The 20,661-nt window shown below is 29.7% G+C and overlaps 1 protein-coding gene and 1 pseudogene across 1 annotated transcript; both read left to right on the top strand.

Moving 5' to 3' along the window:
• Positions 1–6,407: 6,407 nt before the first annotated feature.
• Positions 6,408–9,311, top strand: LOC110646914 (triacylglycerol lipase 2-like). The gene is made up of 9 exons (XM_058136700.1): positions 6,408–6,575; positions 6,701–6,814; positions 7,326–7,466; positions 7,843–7,953; positions 8,071–8,214; positions 8,475–8,515; positions 8,590–8,669; positions 8,783–8,878; positions 8,959–9,311. Exons 1-9 carry the CDS (start codon positions 6,408–6,410, stop codon positions 9,270–9,272), a joined length of 1,209 nt encoding a protein of 402 aa, XP_057992683.1. The 3' UTR covers positions 9,273–9,311.
• Positions 9,312–10,910: 1,599 nt separating this feature from the next.
• LOC110646923 (triacylglycerol lipase 2-like) lies at positions 10,911–14,692 on the top strand (annotated as a pseudogene).
• The last annotated feature ends 5,969 nt before the right edge of the window (positions 14,693–20,661 follow it).

Here is a 20,661-nt window from a genome sequence, read left to right as displayed (position 1 = left end):
TTACCCACTTTCATTCTCTTAAGTGCTTCCTTTACTTCTAAAGATCTAATCCTTCTAGTATAATTCACATTCTTTTCTATTGCTCTATAGTCTATCTTCACGCTATTACAATTTTGACTATTATTAAAGAGATCATCAAAATTATTTCTCCATTTTTCTTTAATGTCCTCATCTTTCACCAATACTCTTTCTTCTTTATCCTTAATACACCTAACTTGATTGAGATCTTGACATTTCTTTTCTCTCCTCCTTGCTAATCTATAAATATCTTTCTCCCCTTCTTTAGTTCCAAGTTTCTCATATAACTTTTCAAAGGCCTGCGCTCTTGCTTGACTAACTGCCTTTTTTGCTTCTTTCTTTGCTATCTTGTACTGTTCATATGCCTCATTATTATCACACTTAGGTAATTTCTTATACCATTCTCTCTTTCTCTTCACTACCTTTTGTACTTTGTTATTCCACCACCATCTCTCTTTTGAGGGTGGTCCATGTCCTCTAGACTCTCCAAGTACTTTTCTAGCTACTTCTCTAATCTTTGATGCCATCTGTAGCCACATATCATTGGCCTCCATATCCAGCTTTCATGCTTCGGACTCGAGAAACTCATTTTTGAACTTCACTTCCTTTACTCCTTTGAACTCCCACCACTTTGTTTGGGCTACACTATTTCTTTTAACCTTACTTGAATTGTTCCTAAACTTGATATCCAAGACTACTAACCGATGTTGACTTGTTAAAGCCTCTCTTAGAATGACCTTACAATCCTTGCATAGAGCTCTATTTGTCTTCCTGGTTAAGAGAAAGTCAATTTGGCTTCTATGTTGCCCACTTTTGAAAGTCACTAAATGTGACTCTCTTTTTATAAAGTAGGTCTTTGCTAGTATTAGGTCGTATGCCATAGTAAAATCCAGAATGCTTTTTTCTTCCTCATTTCGGTTGTCAAATCCAAAACCTCCATGAACATTCTCATAGCCTTGCCTATCACTTCCTACATGTCCATTCAAATCTCCACCGATGAAAACATTCTCCTCATTCGGTATGCTTTGCTTTAGATCATCCATATCTTCCTAAAACCTTTGTTTACTCTCACTATCTAGTCCTATTTATGGGGCATAAGCACTAACTTTATTTATTGTTTTTCTTTCTAGTACTAGCTTTACTAGTATAATTCTATCTCCTACTCTTTTCACAACTATTACAGCATCTTGTAACGTCCTGTCTATGATTATGCCCACATTGTTCTTATTTCTCTTATTTTCGGTAAACCACAGTTTGGATCCTGAATTACCCACTTCCTTACTTTTCTCTCCTACCCACTTAGTCTCTTGAATGCAAGCAATATTCACCCTTCTCCTTTCCAAGGTATCCACAAGCTCCATTAATTTTCCTGTAAGTGATCCAATATTCAAAGTACCAACTCTGATTCTCCTCCTAACATGTTCCTTCCTAATTGATCTCCTTCTATGATATCTTCTATTGTTCTCTATGCCTATCTGGTGTTCTATTCTACTATATGTTCTACTATCTGTCTTATGGACTAACTTCTTTACCCACACCCGTCCATGATGTGGGAACCCTTGCTCATTTAACAGCACACTCGGGCGCCGGCATGACGCATCGCTTTCGGTGAACGTCCTACACCCCTGCATATTTCTCACTACACCCGAGCTCTGATGTAGCGCGTCGTAAGTAGAGGATACCCCAACGTTTATATTATTTATATCCATATCATAAGATGTGACGAAATTTTTATGCTGGTTGTAACCTACCACAACCCTCCTCCTTTATCTGGGCTTGGGACCGGCTAAGTGCAAACTACTTAGGCAGAGTTATATATATTTATGTCTATATTATATATAAATAGATTTTAATTATTTTTATTATAAAATATTTATTAAAAAATTTAAGAGATAAAAGTAATAAAAATAAAATTTAAAATAATTAAATTTAAAACATTACACTATTTTTACATATGAAAATTGAAAGAAAATATATAAACTAAAATTATTAATATTATGGGCAATTCCATAGTTTCCTATACAACATAAGTGTTATGGGTCATAATCTAAATGTAAATGCTTACCTTGTTTAGAATTTTAAATGCTAAAATGAAAGGATAAATGCTAATAAAAAAAAAGGAAGGATAAATGACAAAAAGATAATAACATTAAATGAGGGTCTTCACTCTTAAGAAGCAATTTTGATTCAATTAAGCTGAAAACATATTCTTAGATTGGAAAATAAAAATTTTGCTATGTAGAAATTAATTTTGAATTTACATTTTTTTAAATTATTTAGATATAATTTTATTTAATTATATTTTTTTTTGTGTTTTTTCTATTGAGAAATAATTTTTCTGGATTATCGCCTTTATTACTTATAAATCTAGATCTAATGACACTAGTATTTGGTTTACTTTTTGGTGTGCAGCTAATAGCTGATAGACAGTCAAATAAGTGAACTAAGATGTTGGGTAAACTTTAAAAAATAAAACTAATAACTGATAGGTAATTGATATGATACCATGTGACAACAATTTGTTTTGACTTTATTTTTAAAGCTGTTTCTAATCCTTTAATGATTGATTTGATTTTATTTTTTGTTTTAACCATATTACCATTTTTCAAGTAATTCGAAATTAATATTATTATAACTGTTTGTTTCTATTTTTTTTTTTTCATTTACAATTTTAACACCTTAAATTAGCACATTAATAATAATTACTTTATTATTTTATAATTACATTTTTAAAGCTATTTAATTATTTTTTTTAAGGAATTTAATTATTTTCTTATTTTTATAATAAAAAAAACAATATGATATAATGAATTAATAATTATATATTTATTTTAATAATATAATCAATAATATAATATAATAAATTTATTTTAATAATAAATAAATTATATAATATATATTCTTATTAGTCATTTTACATATCAACATTAACAACTAAATATAGTTTTACCAAACACTTAACATAAATTAACTATCATCAAGTTATCAACTATCAGCTAATGGCAACAGCTATCAATTGTAAATGACAACTATCAGTTGCATTCAACAATTAAATCAAACATGCTATAAGTGTTTTTTTTTTTTCCATAAAGAAAATACAAAAATGATGCGCATTAGAAAATAAAAATTTTACTATGTAGAGATTAATTATGAATTTATATTTTTTAATTTTTTAGGTATAATTTCATTCAATTCCCTAAATATTATTTTTTTTTGTTTTATTTATTAAGAAATGATTTTTTTTCGAATTATCATGTTAATTACTTATAGATTTAGATCAAGTGACACTTGATTAAGTATTATTTCCCAATAGAGAAAACAAAAAAATGATGTTAGGGAATTAAATAGAAATATTTGAACAAATTAAAAAAAAAGTGAATTTAGATTTAATTTCCACATAAAAAAAATTCTATTTTTCAATATATATATATAAATAAATACACACCATCTAATTAATTTTACTCAAATAAAGGGATTAAATAGCAATGTTTTTTAAAATATAAGAGCCAACTAATTAATTTCACTAAAATTATGAAATTAAATAGTAGTTTGACTGGACTAAAATTTATTAATTAATAAAAAATTAGTGGAATGACTAAATAGTTTAATAGACTAAATAGTATATTTTTTAAATTAGAGGGACTAATTAATTTCATTAAAATGCTAAAACTAAATTGTAATTTTCTTTCAATATTTATTTATTTATTTATTTTATTATGAAAAATAAAAATGAAAAATATATTTAACAACATGTGACTTTTCATTTTTCATTTATATAGTTGCATATATTTCCATTTACCCTAATAATAGTACTATGAAAATGCAAATAATATAAAATTTCACAATACATTTATAATAATATATATAAGTAAAATATTCAACATAAAAAAAATCATCACATGCAAAATTCTTAATTATACATGCAAACATTATAATATAATTTACAACTGAACCTTGTAAGAATTCATAAATATTTAATAATAATAATAATAATAATATTGTTATTATTATTATTATTATTATTATTATTATTATTATTATTAATTTCACAATATCTACACTTTTTATTATCAAAATAAAATCTTAAATAGATAAAAAAAATATTTATCAATATAATTACTTTATATATAAAAAATAAATAAAATAAATTATTACTAATATAAACCTCGCACAAATTACTAACATGTATATAATAACATTAGAGGAGGGTTTTCACTTCTAATAGGAATTTTAATTTTCACTTTTATTAGGAATTTTAATTTAATAGAGCTATTTGCTTTATAGCATAAGTGTTATGGATGTAGTTAAAATATAATTGCTTACTTTATTTGGAACTTTAAATGCTAAAATGAATGAAAAAAAAAATTGACAAAGCAATAGCAAGGCAAAACTGAATTCATACAAAAAGACAAAAAAAATGGGAGACAGAGAAAACACACCCTGGCACCATCATCATAGCCTCCCCTCTCTTGCCAAATATTGCTCTGACTACACAAAAAAAAATTAATACATCTCAATATCCATAGCCAGGTTAATTTTCTCATTCCTGCTCAGGAATTCCTATAAATTTTTAAATTTTTTTTAAAGTCTCTTTATTTAGTATTCTATTTTCCTATTTTTTAAAAAAAAAATGTTTTTTTTTTATTTCTCTTCTTTTTAATCGGACCAATTAATTGAAGTGTTTTTTAAGTTTGAAAATTATTATTTATTTATTATTAATTATACTTTAAAAAATCTAAATTACATTAATAAATCTTACTCTACTTAGCGACTCTTATGAATTTTAAATATATTTTTATAAATTCTCTTTGTTTAGCATTCTGTGAAGAGAAAAGCCCGCACCATAGCCCCTCCTTTGCCAGATTGCTTTTGACTATACAAAGAATTAATACAACATTTCATTATCCAAAGCCAACACCCAATTAAATAAATATCTATAGGAATGTAATAACATTGGATGAGGATCCTCTCTTCTAGTGGGTAATTTTGATTCAACTGAGCTGTTAGAATAGGTTTTTCCCCATTTGCTCTAATGCATAAGTGTTATGGATCATAATCCAAATATAAACTTTAAATGCTAAAATGAAAGGATAAATGATAGAAAGCAATAGCAAAGAGAAACACAAGGATTGAGCTGTTATGCCAGGTTTTAATGATTTTTATTTTATTTTCCATGCATGCAAATTTTTTTAATCTTCTAATGACACTCAACAATAAGAGAAAAAATAAAAATTCATATTATTTATTTATTTATTTTCTCTATTTCCTTTTTTCTTTCATTTCTTTTCTTGCATATCAGCCATAGTGCAGTTGGTGCAAACTAGATAGATCGAGGATGAATAGAACAACTAGACGAGCTCATTAGTGGAGCTGAAACTTGAGAGGGGAGAGACAATGTGAAAAGTACAACATCTTCCAAGCCCAAGCTTTCATGAAGAAAGCAAGTTGACTTTTATTTGTCGTTTCCTAAAATTTGTTTTAAAATTATTTGTCATCTTGAGTATTAATTTTTTTTTAATTTAATCTTTATTATTATTAAATATAATTATTATTTTTATATTTTTTATAATTTATTTTATCTCGCACTTTTTCCTTCTCTCATAATTAAGTGATTTAATTATTTTTATAATTATCATGAAAAATCTTAAATGATAAATAAAATAGACAAAGGAAGTAAATTGAAGGCAACGAGGCCTGCAGGATTTTTTTAACACTTGACATGTTTCCATAATTGCCTTTATTGATTACAATACAGCACGGCAAGCTCCATGAGTTGAGGACAGGGTGCATTTTGCATAAATGGAAAACTTTAGGTAGCTTCTCCAGAAATGGATCATAAACAAGCAGCAGCTAGCAACTGACTATGGATGTGAACAATGGTCTCTAGCTATCATGAATAGTATTTTTTTAGGTGATAAATATATATATTGCCATATTTGGTTTTTTCTTGTTTGATATTTCAGAAGGGAATCCTAACTTTCTTTTAGTGTTGTGAGATAATAGTGATTCAATCACCATCAATCAAAATCTTAAATCTGCATTAAGACATGAATAATTCCATTTTCAATTAAAAAGATAAGTAAGGTAAGCATGATGACTATGGTATACTTTATTTTCTTTTTTTATTATCCTCTGTTTAGAATTTAGAATTTTAAAAGAACTCAATTCAATTTTTTCTTTTTAAGTCGATTCTCATATTTAGAATGAAAGAATATAAATTATTTTTAAAAAAATAGAAATCAAGCATATAATTGTGTATGAATTTGATTGAATTGTCTTTAAGGAAATGATTTTCTAATTTAGGCAAATTTTTGTTACTACAAGTTAAAGTCCACAATCCACCACTCTTTAATCTGTTTTAGCTTTCAGCCTTTCATAATACAAACATCATGGCTCTCCATGGCTTGTCAATGCTGTTTGCTGGCTTTGCTCTCTTTATTCTTAATCTTTTGTTGATGCTTATGCCCCATCATGCCTACGGCCAAAACAATGCCCCGGCCGTTGGTTTATGTGATTCTTTTGTGAGAATTCATGGTTACGAATGCGATGAGTTTCAAGTAAGAGGCTAAGCTTCCAAGAACTCTAATTTAATAAGAGCTCACATAGCTAACCAGAAAATTTGTTATATGAGAAATGGATCATTATTGACTAACATACGCAACATGGGAATTTGTGCTTTCAGGTGACAACCCAAGATGGATACATCCTTGGCTTGCAAAGAATACCAAAAGGGCTTAATACCAGTGGAGATTCTGCAAACAAGCCCCCAGTTCTACTACAGCATGGAATTCTTGTGGTTTGTGCCTCTATTTTTACCTTTTTTTTGGCTATATTATTAATGTCTGTTTCATTAAGCTAGCTTATAGCTCTTCTTGAGAAGAATATATAGAAAGAAGACTGAAATACATATAAAATTAGGTGAATGTGAACCTGACTTCATTGCTTTTGAAAAACTAACAAAAGAATGATCATTATGAATGGAGAGTTGTCCATAGTTCACCACTAAAATTTATCGCCTTATACATTAAACTTCCATTGAGTCAAACACTATTTAATTTCATAATGTTAGGACATAATTTTTGGCATGGTTTTTCATTTGGTGTAATTTGAATTCGAGACTTTATAATTCTCATTATTAATTTTATCACGTGACATATACATAATTATTTTATTTATACTTTAACTTGAAACTCTTGAATTTTATATTTGAATTATCTTTTGATAATGTTATAACAAGTCATAAAATTTAAAAATTTTATAAAATGATTCCCTTCATGTAATATTTGTTAATTTTTTATACGGTGCAGGATGGAGCATGCTGGCTTATCAATGCACCAGAACAAAATTTACCAATGATTTTGGCTGATAAAGGGTTTGATGTTTGGATTGCTAACACCAGAGGGACCAGATTTAGCAGGCAACACACCTCTCTCCAACCCAGTCAATCGGTTTGCTCTCCCTCATTTGACATTTACCCAATGAGTTTTAATTTAGCAATATTGAAAACAATTTCAAGATGTGAAATTATAAATTTGAAGTTCAGTTGATTCACACAAATTTGGCAACGAGTAGGTTACCTGCGCAAACTATAATATTTGAATCAAAACTCAATTATTATGTTCATTATCTAAATTTATCTCAAAACCAGATTAAAATTTATCTTAAATTACTTGAATCGTCTCAAATTGGATTATTAATGTCAGAATAATTTTTAATCTCATTTAATTTTATATATTTTAATTAATGCCATTTATCAGCAGTTATTAATTTATTAATTTTGTTACAATTGTGATATTTACTAATTTATTTTATGGCATATGGCAGGAATTCTGGAATTGGTCATGGGATGAATTGGCAGCATACGATCTATCAGCGGTTATTGACTATGTGCACGAACAGACAGGGCAGAAGCTACGTTACGTGGGTCATTCTCTGGTAACAATCATATATTAATGCAAGAAGCAGCAGCAGCAGCAGAAGAATTTGTTAGAGAAATGCTGAATTCTTGGGTCCAATCCAATAAATTTACTTGATTGTTTTTATTTTTGGCAGGGAACTTTGATCGCTTTGGCATCATTCTCGGAAGGATTGCTGGTGGACAAGGTGCAGTCAGCTGCCTTGTTCAGCCCCATTGCTTACTTGAGCCACTTGAAAACTGCACTTGGTAATTTTGTTGCTAGATCCTTTGTTGCTGAGGTATGCAAGCTTCTGTTCTCATTAAAAAATCACTAAAATAATAATATTTACTGATTTTTTTTTCTTATAAAATCTCATAAGCAGACTAATTCAATTTGCAGTCCGATTTAGAAGTACTATTTATTAGATGACTAACATACACTACAAGAAATTGTCTGTTATTTGCAGTCCAACTCTATTCCGTTTCTAAATTCAGTTTCTGCTCCGACAGATTCTTGTAGCGATATACTAAAAATTAAAATTGTCTGCTATTCTCACAGGATATTGCATTCTTCGGTATCGCTGAGTTCAATCTTTTAGGGTAAAAATACAAAATTCCTTTCTAAAAATTAAGCATATATTTATATGTAATGCTTTTATTCAACTTCTTTTCAGGGAGCCAGCAAAAAGATTTCTTGAAACTGCGTGTGCTGCTCCAGGAGTCGACTGCTTTGATTTGTTAAATGCAATTACTGGTATTAATCTCTATATGCTTAAACTAATATCAATACAGTTTGTTCATATCAATTACTACGATATATTAAGCAATAATATTGACTCTACGTTAATTAATCTCTGCCAATTAAAGGGAAGAACTGCTGCCTCAATGCTTCTGCTGTGGATTTCTTCTTGGAGAATGAACCTCAATCCACGTCAACCAAGAATTTTGTGCACCTTGCTCAAAGTAAGCTTAGCAACCTTCAATTCCTAACTCATGATTTTTTTTTTTTGGGTTAATATAGAAAATTATGAACTTGGATGCAGCCGTTCGAGATGGGGTTGTTGCAAAATACAACTATGGGAATTCTACCAATATGATACGTTATGGAGCCAGCAAACCTCCAATTTATAACCTATCAAACATCCCTCAAAATCTTCCTCTCTTCCTCAGCTATGGAGGACAAGACGATCTGTCTGATACTCAAGATGTTCAGCATTTACTAGACAACCTCCAGTCCCATGATGTCACAGTTCAGTTCGTTGAGGATTTTGCTCATGCTGATTTCGTTTTTGGGGTCAATGCTTCAGATATCGTTTACAGTCAAGTTTATAATTTTTTCGTGAATCATCAGTACTGAAACTTTTGTTTACTTGTAATAGATTATTATCATGATTTTATCCACATGCAATTAGCTAGGTAGCTAGCAATAGGAAATGATGTGCATAGCCTAATAAGAGCTTTATATTCAAGCTATTTAGCTGATACTCTCATAGGTCATGTAACCACTTTCAAATTCATATCCTTGAAAGTGCTTGCTTGTAAGTATTCGAATTAATAGGTCATGTATGTAAGACATTATTCATCCTTGGTGGTAATAAGAACTTCATATTTAAGCTGTTTAGTGTTTTTCTTTTGAATTAATGGCCAGTATTCGAATGTTTGCTTGTAAGGCAACAGATCAAGAGTTCAAGATTTTTTTTAAAAAAAAAAAAGAAAAGAAAAAAACCCCACATGAGGTCCTAGTTATAGGTCCATTTAATCTTATGTGGAAATGATTTTGCCAATGATTTACCAACCTTCCTTGCTGGTATAAAGGGCTGCAAGTACCAAATATTTATATGTAGATATATTCTATATACAAGAACTGAGCCTCTTGAGAAGCCCATCACTGACCATGATCCATGATATCAAGTATCAACCATGATTCTAGCTAGCTCAGTTTCAACGTTAAGCTTCTCTCTGTGTGACCTTTAACCATCTAGATTTTGCTTTAAGACAGTCCAACTAACCAACATATGCTTTGAATTCCATAAACCTTGCTCTTGGTTTAATTTGTTTCACAATTACACAAATGCCTTGCAACAGTTCACAGCTCTTGCTTCAGGACAATATAGTATACCTTGCAGAATTCTTGACATGTTCCGTGTTGTGAAATTATCATGGGTCATCAATATAAAGGATTAGAGATTATTGTAAAAAAATGATAGAGGCAGATATTGGGTATGTGTTTTACATACACCAGTCATAAGGAATGATTCAAACAAGAACTAGAGGAAGTGGAGAGTGACAATGGAGTACAGGGATCTCTTGATGCTAGTTTTGTAGCTTTGACTGCAAAAGAAGCCTTGGCAGCTCAACACATTGTTGGAGGAAGCCAAGGTTGGGAGGAATCTGCAGATTTTAATTCATGGGCTTCTAGTAAAAAATTTAAGATTGCGGATCAACTTGGTAATAAGTTTCTTCTCTTCAGATACATACATGAAATACGCTTTCCTACTGCTCGACTATATTGGATTACTAGATCAATTTAAATTATTGGCAAACTATTTACTAATATAATATCTTAATTTATGAACAGTTTTCCAGTACACTTCAGGGCTACACAGTGCGGTTGAAGTTAGAGAGAGCAAACTTCTCTCTCTAACTAGTTATATGATTTCTAATTTAGGCAAATTCTTGTTCAGCTCCTCATCAGGACTATAAAGTCCACAATCCACCACTCTCCAATCTGTTTTAGCTTTCAGCCTTTCAAAGTTAGCTGAGTGAGAAAGAAACTGCAAAAGACTTAATCTGGGACCCGCACACCATTCCCTTCTCAACTGGATTATCTACAATCTGATAAAGCTTCCCCACTTGAAATCCAGAAATCTCATTAGTGAGTTAAGCACAAGAAAAGAGAATGGAAACAGATCTTTTTAGTTTCTTTTCCCTCTCTCTCTCTCTATATAAGGGAACTTCTCTTCTCAAACTCACACCACCACTACCAACACCTCCGACCTGAAAAACGAAATTCATATAATAATATCATGGCTCTCCATGGCTTGCCGATGCTATTTGCTGGCTTTGCTTTCTTTGTTCTTAATCTTTTCCTGATGCCTCTGCCCCATCATGTCTATGGCCAAAACGATCCCCCAGCCATTGGTTTATGTGATTCTTCTGTGAGAATTCATGGTTACAAATGCAATGAGTTTCAAGTAACAGGCTAAGCCTCCAAGAACTCTAATTCAATAAGAGCTCACGTAGCTAACAAGAAAATTATATAAAAATGGATCAATATTGACTAACTTAAGCAATATGGGAATTTGTGCTTTCAGGTGACAACCCAAGATGGTTACATCCTTGGCTTGCAAAGAATACCAGAAGGGCGTAGTGCCGGTGGAGATTCTGCTAACAAGCCCCCAGTTCTACTACAGCATGGAGTTCTTGTGGTGTGTACCTCTATTTTTACCATTTTTTTTTCTCTTTTGGCTAAGTTATTAATGTATGTTTCATTAAGCTAGCTTATAGTTCTTCTTGAGAAGAATAGAAAGAAACTGAAATTTGTGTATTTTTATCATTAATAATAATTAATATGTATATATTAAATAAAATATATTAATCTTAAGTATATATAAATAATTAAAAATACAATCAAATAACAAAATAATTGTCCATAATTTTATTGCATCTTATTTCTATCTTTTTTTTAACTATATTTTTTCATTAATTGTAATAACTAATTAATATATATATATATATATATATATATATATATATATATATTAAATAAATTTTATTAATCTTACTAAATTTATAGTCATATTATTTTTTTAGTCATATTTTATCATTAATTATTAATAATTAATATGTATGTATTAAATAAAATTTACTAGTTTCAATAAATTTATAATTATATTATTATTACTTATCACTTATTAGTGTGACTTTTCAATTTCTTAATTCTTAACATAACATTTATATAAATTTATATCTATATAAATATTATAAAACTATGTTATAAATAAGACCACATCATAAAACTGAATTTTGATAGAAAAATAATTAGGTTATAAGTATTACAAAACGATGTTATAAATAAGACCATAATATAAAACTGAGCAATAATTAAAAAATAATTAGGTTAATGATAAGTAAAATAAAAAATAATTATCAACATAACAGTAGCATATAAAGACCCACAGTCACAAGTACATGATTATTAATGAATACCACATAAAATTACTATTAAAAAATCAATTCTACCCAATTTTAATAGAAAAAAGCCTATATAAATTTTAACTATTGTAAACCTCTATCATCAAATTTTGAAAGTTATAGTAAAAAAAGTACATGAAAATGATGAACAAGAATGATCATAAATATTTACAAAATATGTTATTAAATTTAAGAATTTTTTTTATATTTTAATATTTTTTTCTCAATTTAGATACTATTTTATTCTATTAATAATTTTAAAAAGTTCACTACGAAAGTTGGTTTCGAGTTTGAGAAGCTATACTGAAATTTATCACCCTATATTGTTATTATCACAGTCTATTAAGCTTTCATCAAATCAAATGATACTGCATATCAAAATGGTAGGCTTAATTTTTACATCTTTCGATTGATATTTGAACTCGAGACAGTAAAGTCTTGATTATTAATTTTCATATGTGCCCTTTAATTATTTGCATCAAACGTAATTATTTTGCTTATATCCTTAATTGGGTATCAAGAATTTTAATGTCTTATAAATAAGCACCATTAATTTCTTGATGTCGTTTCTTTCTTGAGGTGAAGATGCCAACCCAACCCATCATTTCCTTAATGGATTTCTTATGCTTCAGTAAAATTGTATAGTACTATTGAATTTTATATTTGAATTATCTTTTGATGAAGTCATAAAATATACAAATTTTATAAAACGATTCCCTTCATGCAATATTTGTTCATTTTTTACATGGTGCAGGATGGAATGGTATGGCTTATGAATGCACCAGAACAAAATTTACCTATGATTTTAGCTGATAAAGGGTTTGATGTTTGGATTGCTAACACGAGAGGGACCAGATTTAGCAGGCGACACACCTATCTCCAACCCAATCAATCGGTTTGCTCTCTCTCACTATTAACATTATCAAATAGTATTTTTTTTCATTTGGTATTGTAATTCAGTAATATTAAAATTGTCTTCAAAATTGTAAAGCTGTAAATGTAAATTTCAGTAGTTTCCACATCGATTCTCTTACCACTATTAAAAGGTGACTCAGAATAAGAAATATGCCAGGTTTTAGATGGGGTTAATGTACGCAATCTTATTTCTGTTTTGCAGAGAGGTTGTTTCCGTGTATTTTGTTACCATTGTACAACTGAAATTTTAATCCACTGGGAGATTTATTAATTGATTTTATGGTATATGGCAGGAATTCTGGAATTGGCCATGGGATGATTTGATTGCGTACGATCTACCAGCAGTTTTTGACTATGTGCACAACCAGACAGGGCAGAAGCTACATTACGTGGGTCATTCCCTGGTAAGAATCATACATTCATGCAAGCAAGCAGCAGCAGCAGAACTTGCTAGAGAAATGCTGAATTCTTGGGTCCAATCCAATAAATTTATCTGTCTGATTGTATTTTTGGCAGGGAACTTTGTTAGCTTTGGCATCTTTCACAGAAGGATTGCTGGTGAACCAGGTGAAGTCAGCTGCCTTGTTAAGTCCCATTGCTTTCTTGAGCCACATGAAAACTGCATTTGATAACGCTGCTGCTAAAGCCTTTGCTGCTGAGGTATGGAAGCTTCTGTTATATTGAGAATCGGTTTAGTCTAAAAATTAAAATCGTCTGCTATTCTTACAGGCTACTGCATTCTTCGGCATGGCAGAGATCAATCCTTTAGGGCAAAAATCCAAATTTTCTAACTAAAAATTAAGCATATGTTCATATATAAGCATCAAAATGCTACAAATTAAGGGTTACCTTATTTTTTGACCATTAATTAATTTATTAACTTCTTCTCAGGGAGGCAGGACAAAGATTTCTTAAAATTGTGTGTGCTAAGCCAGGAGTCAACTGCTTTAATTTGTTACGTGCAATTACTGGTATTATCTCTATATGCCTAAACTAACATCGATACAGTTTGTTCATATTAATTACTACTATATATGAAGCAATCATATTGACTCTCTGTTAAAGGGAAGAACTGCTGCCTCAATGCTTCCGCTGTGGATTTCTTCTTGAAGAATGAACTTCAATCCACAGCAACCAAGAACATGGTGCACCTGGCTCAAAGTAAGCTTTGCCACTTCAATTCCGAACTCATGAATTTCTTTTTTTTGGGGTTAATATAGAACATTATGAACTTCGATGCAGCCGTTCGAGATGGGGCTGTAGCAAAATACAACTATGGGAATTGCAGCAGCAATTTGATGCATTATGGAGACATCAAACCTCCAATTTATAACCTATAAAACATCCCTCAGAATCTTCCTCTCTTCATCAGCTATGGAGGACAAGATGCTCTTTCTGATACTGAAGATGTTGCGCAATTACTTGACGATCTCAAGTTCCATGATGTCCTCAAGCTCACAGTTCAGTTCGTCAAGGACTATGCACATGCTGATTTCGTTTCTGGGGTCAATGCTACGGATATCGTGTACAGTCAAGTTTATAAATTTTTCATGAATCATCATTTCTGAAACTTTTGAATTTAAACCAATGTTTACTTGATAATAAATTATTATCATCATTTTATCCTCGTGCAATTAGCTAGCTAGCAGCAGCAAATGATGTACGCAAGACTATTGGAGCTGTTCTTATAAGTTACACATATATATATATAAAGGACATGCAGTCCACTTTAAAATTCATCCTTGTGTGTTTGGTGTTTTTCTTTTGAGTTAATAGCCAGTAATCGAACGTTTACTTGTAATGCGCAACAGATCAAGAGCTCAAGATTTTTCTTTTTTTTTTTCTTTATAACACCCACATGAAGTCCTTTTTTTTTTCTGTCAGAAATAGGAATTCATTGATAAAAGCTTGAGTACTTAATGGGCCTAAGGCCCTTACATCAAACATAATCTTATTTAAGACCAAGTATTCTTAGAATAAACTTAAAGCAAGGTCTATGACCCAATATGAAGGCCCTAGTTTGACCCAACATGAAGGCCCTAGTCTAGTTTCAGATGAAAAGCCCAAAGCACAAGCCAATATCTCCATTATCAACGTAGTTCAAGCAAGAAACGCCGCCGGCCATGCAATACAGGAAAACGCCCCCCTGATATGAACCAGATGTGCAGCAGCTTAAGGAATTAATATGATGTGTTTTAGTGGACTTGTGGGTATGCGATCTCTAGCTGAGTTGTTAAGAAATTATGTGAGAGAGACATGCGTAGGGCTTAGCGTGTGGGAAGGGAGTTACAAATTTGTTAGTTTCGGTAGGCAAGTTATGTGAGTTGCGAATGTCAGCAAAAACTCCCATTCTTGAATGCTATGAATTAAATGTGTTTCTTCTCACTCTTAAGTTCTCAATGTTTCCGTGATTCTTCCTCTGTTTTCTTGATCTCTGGAATTGATTCATAACACATCCTTAACCAAAGTAACCAACGTCATGACCTATGGCCCAGAAAGCAGAGAGGGAGCAAGGCCATGGTAGCGGTGAAATCCAACAATCGTGGACCCAAAAAACTATTTACAGCCCCACCAAAGGTGAAAAAAAGAGAAGAAACCCACCTCAGAGAGGAAAGCCATCCCTTGTCCGAAAGGGACAGTGAACGGCCACAATCTTTGTTGTTTCATTTTGTTCACAGAGAATGTAATAGAGCTGCTCATTCTATTGCTGAATAAATACTCTATAATGACTCTTTTTGTTGTAATTCTTTTGGGCAAATCAATTTTGTATTGTTCTCTTTGTCTGCTTAAGACTTGATATTAAAAAAAATATATATGATTTGAGCTTCTACACTAACTCATTCTCACTGACTATGACTATGACATCAACCATGATTGCTAGCTTAGTTTGAACGTTAAGCTTCTGTGCCATCTGGTTTTGCTTTAAGGCAGTTCAACTAATTAAACATGTACTTTGAATTCCATAAACTTTGCTCTTGGTTTAATTTGTTTCACAATTACACAAATGCCTCATAACCGACAACCCTTTCTTTAGGACAATATAGTACATTGCATTATGATAACCGGTAATTCATACAAAATTCAAAATGATCTTAGCTCTAATAACCTGTAAAATTAAGGGTTTATATGATGACCCAAATAATCAAAATTAGGGGTGAGCATTATTCGATTTGAACCCCATAAATAGAATCGAACAGCCTTAATTCGGTAATTCAATTTAATTTTTAAGATAATTCGATTCGGTTTGATTTTGAAGATTAAAAATTTCAGTTATTTTGGTTCGGTTCGGTTTAATTTTGGAGAGAAAAAATCAGTTGAACCGAACCGAACTTAATTGCTTTATTAATTTTTAAATTGATTTATTTTTATAGAAATTTTATGAATTATATGTAATTATATATATATATAAATTGTTTAATTTCATTAATTAATAGTTATTAGGTTTAAATTAAGGTCAAAACCATATCAAATAAATTAAAAATCAAATCTAAATTAAAAAACCTATCAAAACTCAAAATCGATCGATCCAAACCAAACCGAACCGAAATAGAGAAGTTTGATTCTATTCAATTTTTCATTCATTTCGGTTTAGTTTAGTTTTTAAAATATGGTAATTCGATTAATTCACTTTTGATGGTTTGATTCGATTCAATTTGATTTGAATCAAATGCTTAGTCCTAACCAAAATTAATCCATTTGAATTGATTTGATGAAACCCAAATGGCCACCAACTTGTTTTTTTCACTGTTCATGATCAATGGCTAGCTAAGCAAAGAGGAATAATTTGGTGGCGACGAAATAGAACCAACACTTGCTATGCAACATGGACCGAATGTTTTAATTACTTGGCTCTAAAACACTACCAAAAGCTATCCATCTATTGTCATTATCATTAAGGAGTCCATAAAAGAAAATTACGTGAATTTTGGCCAATCAAACTCTATACATATATTTATTTATCACGAAAATACTTAAATAAATGAAAATACGTAATAATAATATATAAAAGATTTGGGTTTTATCCTTCTTGTAATTATTTATAATGTTTAAAGTTTTGATATTATTAATGATTTTGTATTTTTGTAAATGAAAAAAAAAAAAAGTGAAGATACGTTAGCCACATGTGGTCGTTTATTAAGAGACCAAACATAGGGGTGAGCAGATTTCGGTTCAAACTCAAAAATTAAATTGAACCGAATTAATTCGGTTCAATCGGTTCTGTTTTAAAATTCAATCAGTTCGGTTCAGTTTTATATTATAAAAATTTTGAGTATTTCGATTCGATTGGATTTTGAAGAGAAAAAATCAATTAAACCGAACCGAATTAAATAGTAATTTTATATATTCAAATCGAATCAAATCGAACCGAATTAATTTTTAAATTGATTTATTTTTATGAAAAATTTATGAATTATATTTAATTTTTTATATATATTGTTTAATTTTATTTATTAATAGTTATTAGGTTCAAACTAAAGTCAAAATTAAATCAAATAACTTAAAAATTAAATATAAATTAAAAAATCAATCAAAAATCAAAACTAATCGATTTGAACCAAACCTAACCAAAATAAAATAATTAAGTTCAATTTAATTTTTTATTTATTTTAATTTAATTTTAAAAATATATAATTTAATTTTTATAATTTAATTCGAATCGATTTGAATCGAATATTCACCCTTAACCAAACCATTCCTCAGCTTGACTCCGCAACGCAAGTCTTTTTGAATTACACAAAATATAATAATCAATATTTAAAAACTTTCCTCCATACAAAAATTATTTATAATTTTTATTTTTAAATAATAAATAACACCTGCGCTTGTGCCCGTGGTCATTAGCTGAATGAAGGTCTGTCAATAACAGAAACGGGGCCTCCCAAAACAGCATATTCTCCCTTCCTCATCCAAATACCCGCTGCCCAATAAGCCAAAAACTAAAATTAATAAATAAATAATATTTCCTATCAAATAAACAAAATAAGTTAATTTTTCAATAAATTATTATTTTATTCTTAATTTTTATTACTCACTCTCTATTTTAAAAATAATTAATAAAATATCCAAAAAATTTGATTCCATCTATAGATTTTTCTCTATAAATAATGTGAGATTTTTGCTTCACAAGCTCTTCACTCTCTCCTCCAAAAAATCAGGCTCTGATATCACTTAAACCTTTGGGTCTAGCTCAAAAGTCGATTTGTGAGTTAGAAATATTTAATTAGAAGTATTCAGTTAGTATATAAGTCAGATTGGTATCAAATATTCAAGTGATGTGAAAATTTTGCTCTACATATTCTTCACCCTTCCCCCAAAAAGACCTAAGCTTTGATGCAATTTGAGCTTTTTGGCCTAACCCCAAAATCAATTTGTGAATTAGAAGTGTTCAATTAATATATAAGTCAGGTTGATGTCAGATATTTAAATAATATAAAATTTTTACTCCACACACATTTAATAGTCTAATGAGAACTAATATTTAATAATTTCTGCTTTATTCTCAATTTCTATAATATTAAAAATAAATTATTATTTAAGTTTCTTTTAAATTAATGTCATGTGTTTATTCCATATATATATATATATATATATATATATATATATATATATATATATATGTGGAATAAACACATGACATTAATTTAAAAGAAACTTAAATAATAATTTATTTTTAATATTACAAAAGTTGAGAATAAATCAGAAATTATTAAATATTAATTTATATATATATATAAACTAATATTTAATAAACACATGACAATAATTTAAAAGAAACTTAAATAATAATTTATTTATAATATTATAAAAGTTGAGAATAAATCAGAAATTATTAAATATTAGTTTATATATATATATAAACTAATATTTAATAAACACATGACAATAATTTAAAAGAAACTTAAATAATAATTTATTTATAATATTATAAAAGTTGAGAATAAAGTAGAAATTATTAAATATTAGTTTATATATATATATATATATATATATATATATATATATATATATATATATATATATATATATATATATATATTCTCAATATAAACTAATATTTAATAAACACATGACAATAATTTAAAAGAAACTTAAATAATAATTTATTTATAATATTATAAAAGTTGAGAATAAATCAGAAATTATTAAATATTAGTTTATATATATATATATAAACTAATATTTAATAAACACATGACAATAATTTAAAAGAAACTTAAATAATAATTTATTTATAATATTATAAAAGTTGAGAATAAAGCAGAAATTATTAAATATTAGTTTATATATATATATATATATATATATAAACTAATATTTAATAATTTCTGCTTTATTCTCAACTTTTATAATATATTATTAACACTCATAAATTAACCATAGTTAGTGGCACTATCTAAATAAAGTAAAAATATAAGTTAAAGGCTAATTAACTACAAAAATTTTTCAAAAATTAATGTGATTATGTGAATGTCACGACCCAACCAATGGGCCGGACCGACACTAGGACGTGGGCCAGCCTAAAGCCCCTGAAGCCCATAGTAAGCCTCACTATTCCTCAACCCAACTCTAAGGCCCGTTTGAGCCCAATTTCAAGAATTCAACTGGACAGAGTCCGGCCATAAAATGGACCATTTAACGTTGAGTTTTTGACTCGCCCAACCTGTAAACACAATATATAATAAATTGGGGAGCTCAGCTCACCCTCCACATAATCAAAATGTCATAACTCAAATGGAAGCTCAGCTCCCTCATCCAATCTCATCATGCATACAGTTAATAATTTTAGAGGCCCAAAATAAAAATAAGTGCTTCTAACACATACGGAGTCTAAAATTTAACTCAATTGTACAAAATACATTAAATACTATCAATGGACCTGCGAAGAAGAAGAGTAAGTTAGCCACAACAAATAATCCTTCTGTAGCCTGGAAAAATAGATGAATAGGAGTGAGCGTTCGACTCAGAGAGTAAAATATCAATTTTAACCATAATCTCTATAGCTATTTAGAGTTAATACACCCTGTGGAGTGAAATACAACATCGTCATAATTTTCATATTATAACAGCAAAAAGACACTTTGGAGCACTCACACACCCAACACTGTCAAACAATACATATATGGGAGCTGATCCCCTATACAGCCCTCTTAATCCAACCTCTGCCAGCGAGTGTCTCTCAAGCCGGACTTTCGCTTAATAAACCAAATGCGGGGTTCCAGCGAGTGTCTCTCAAGCCGTGTCTACCCCGAAGGACCGGGTCCCAGCAAGTGTCTCTCAAGCCGTATCTACCCGTCCTGTCCATATCCAATACCATACCACATGCACGTCATGCACACACACTGCTTCAAATTACCACAAACAACATCCATGGTACTTCAATAATTATGAATGCAATATAAAACTTGTCTAGTGTTTAACTACATAGATACATATTTATAAGTGATGCGAGGGCATGCTTGAACATATAATAATATCGAAATTACAATTAAAATTAATATTTTACTCACAGACTTAACCGAAGTCACTGTGACGGCTGGGCGGAGGAAGAAGGCTGTCCTGGCTCACCTGATAATTTCATTACAATTATTTAATGTATTTGACTCAATACAAACTAAGAAAAGACCAAAGATGTCATA

Source organism: Hevea brasiliensis, chromosome 15 (assembly GCF_030052815.1).
Source record: "Hevea brasiliensis isolate MT/VB/25A 57/8 chromosome 15, ASM3005281v1, whole genome shotgun sequence".
Taxonomy (NCBI): domain Eukaryota; kingdom Viridiplantae; phylum Streptophyta; class Magnoliopsida; order Malpighiales; family Euphorbiaceae; genus Hevea; species Hevea brasiliensis.
This window is presented reverse-complemented; position numbering and strand designations above follow the sequence as displayed.

What these genes read in the sequence shown, in the direction of transcription:
- LOC110646914 (XM_058136700.1), top strand. Translation starts at nt 6,408, where the DNA reads ATGGCTCTCCATGGCTTGTCAATGCTGTTTGCTGGCTTTGCTCTCTTT. An exon ending in TACAGCATGGAATTCTTGTG is followed by an intron (nt 6,815 to 7,325) that starts GTTTGTGCCTCT and finishes TATACGGTGCAG; the next exon opens with GATGGAGCATGCTGGCTTAT. An exon ending in TTTTGTGCACCTTGCTCAAA is followed by an intron (nt 8,879 to 8,958) that starts GTAAGCTTAGCA and finishes ACTTGGATGCAG; the next exon opens with CCGTTCGAGATGGGGTTGTT.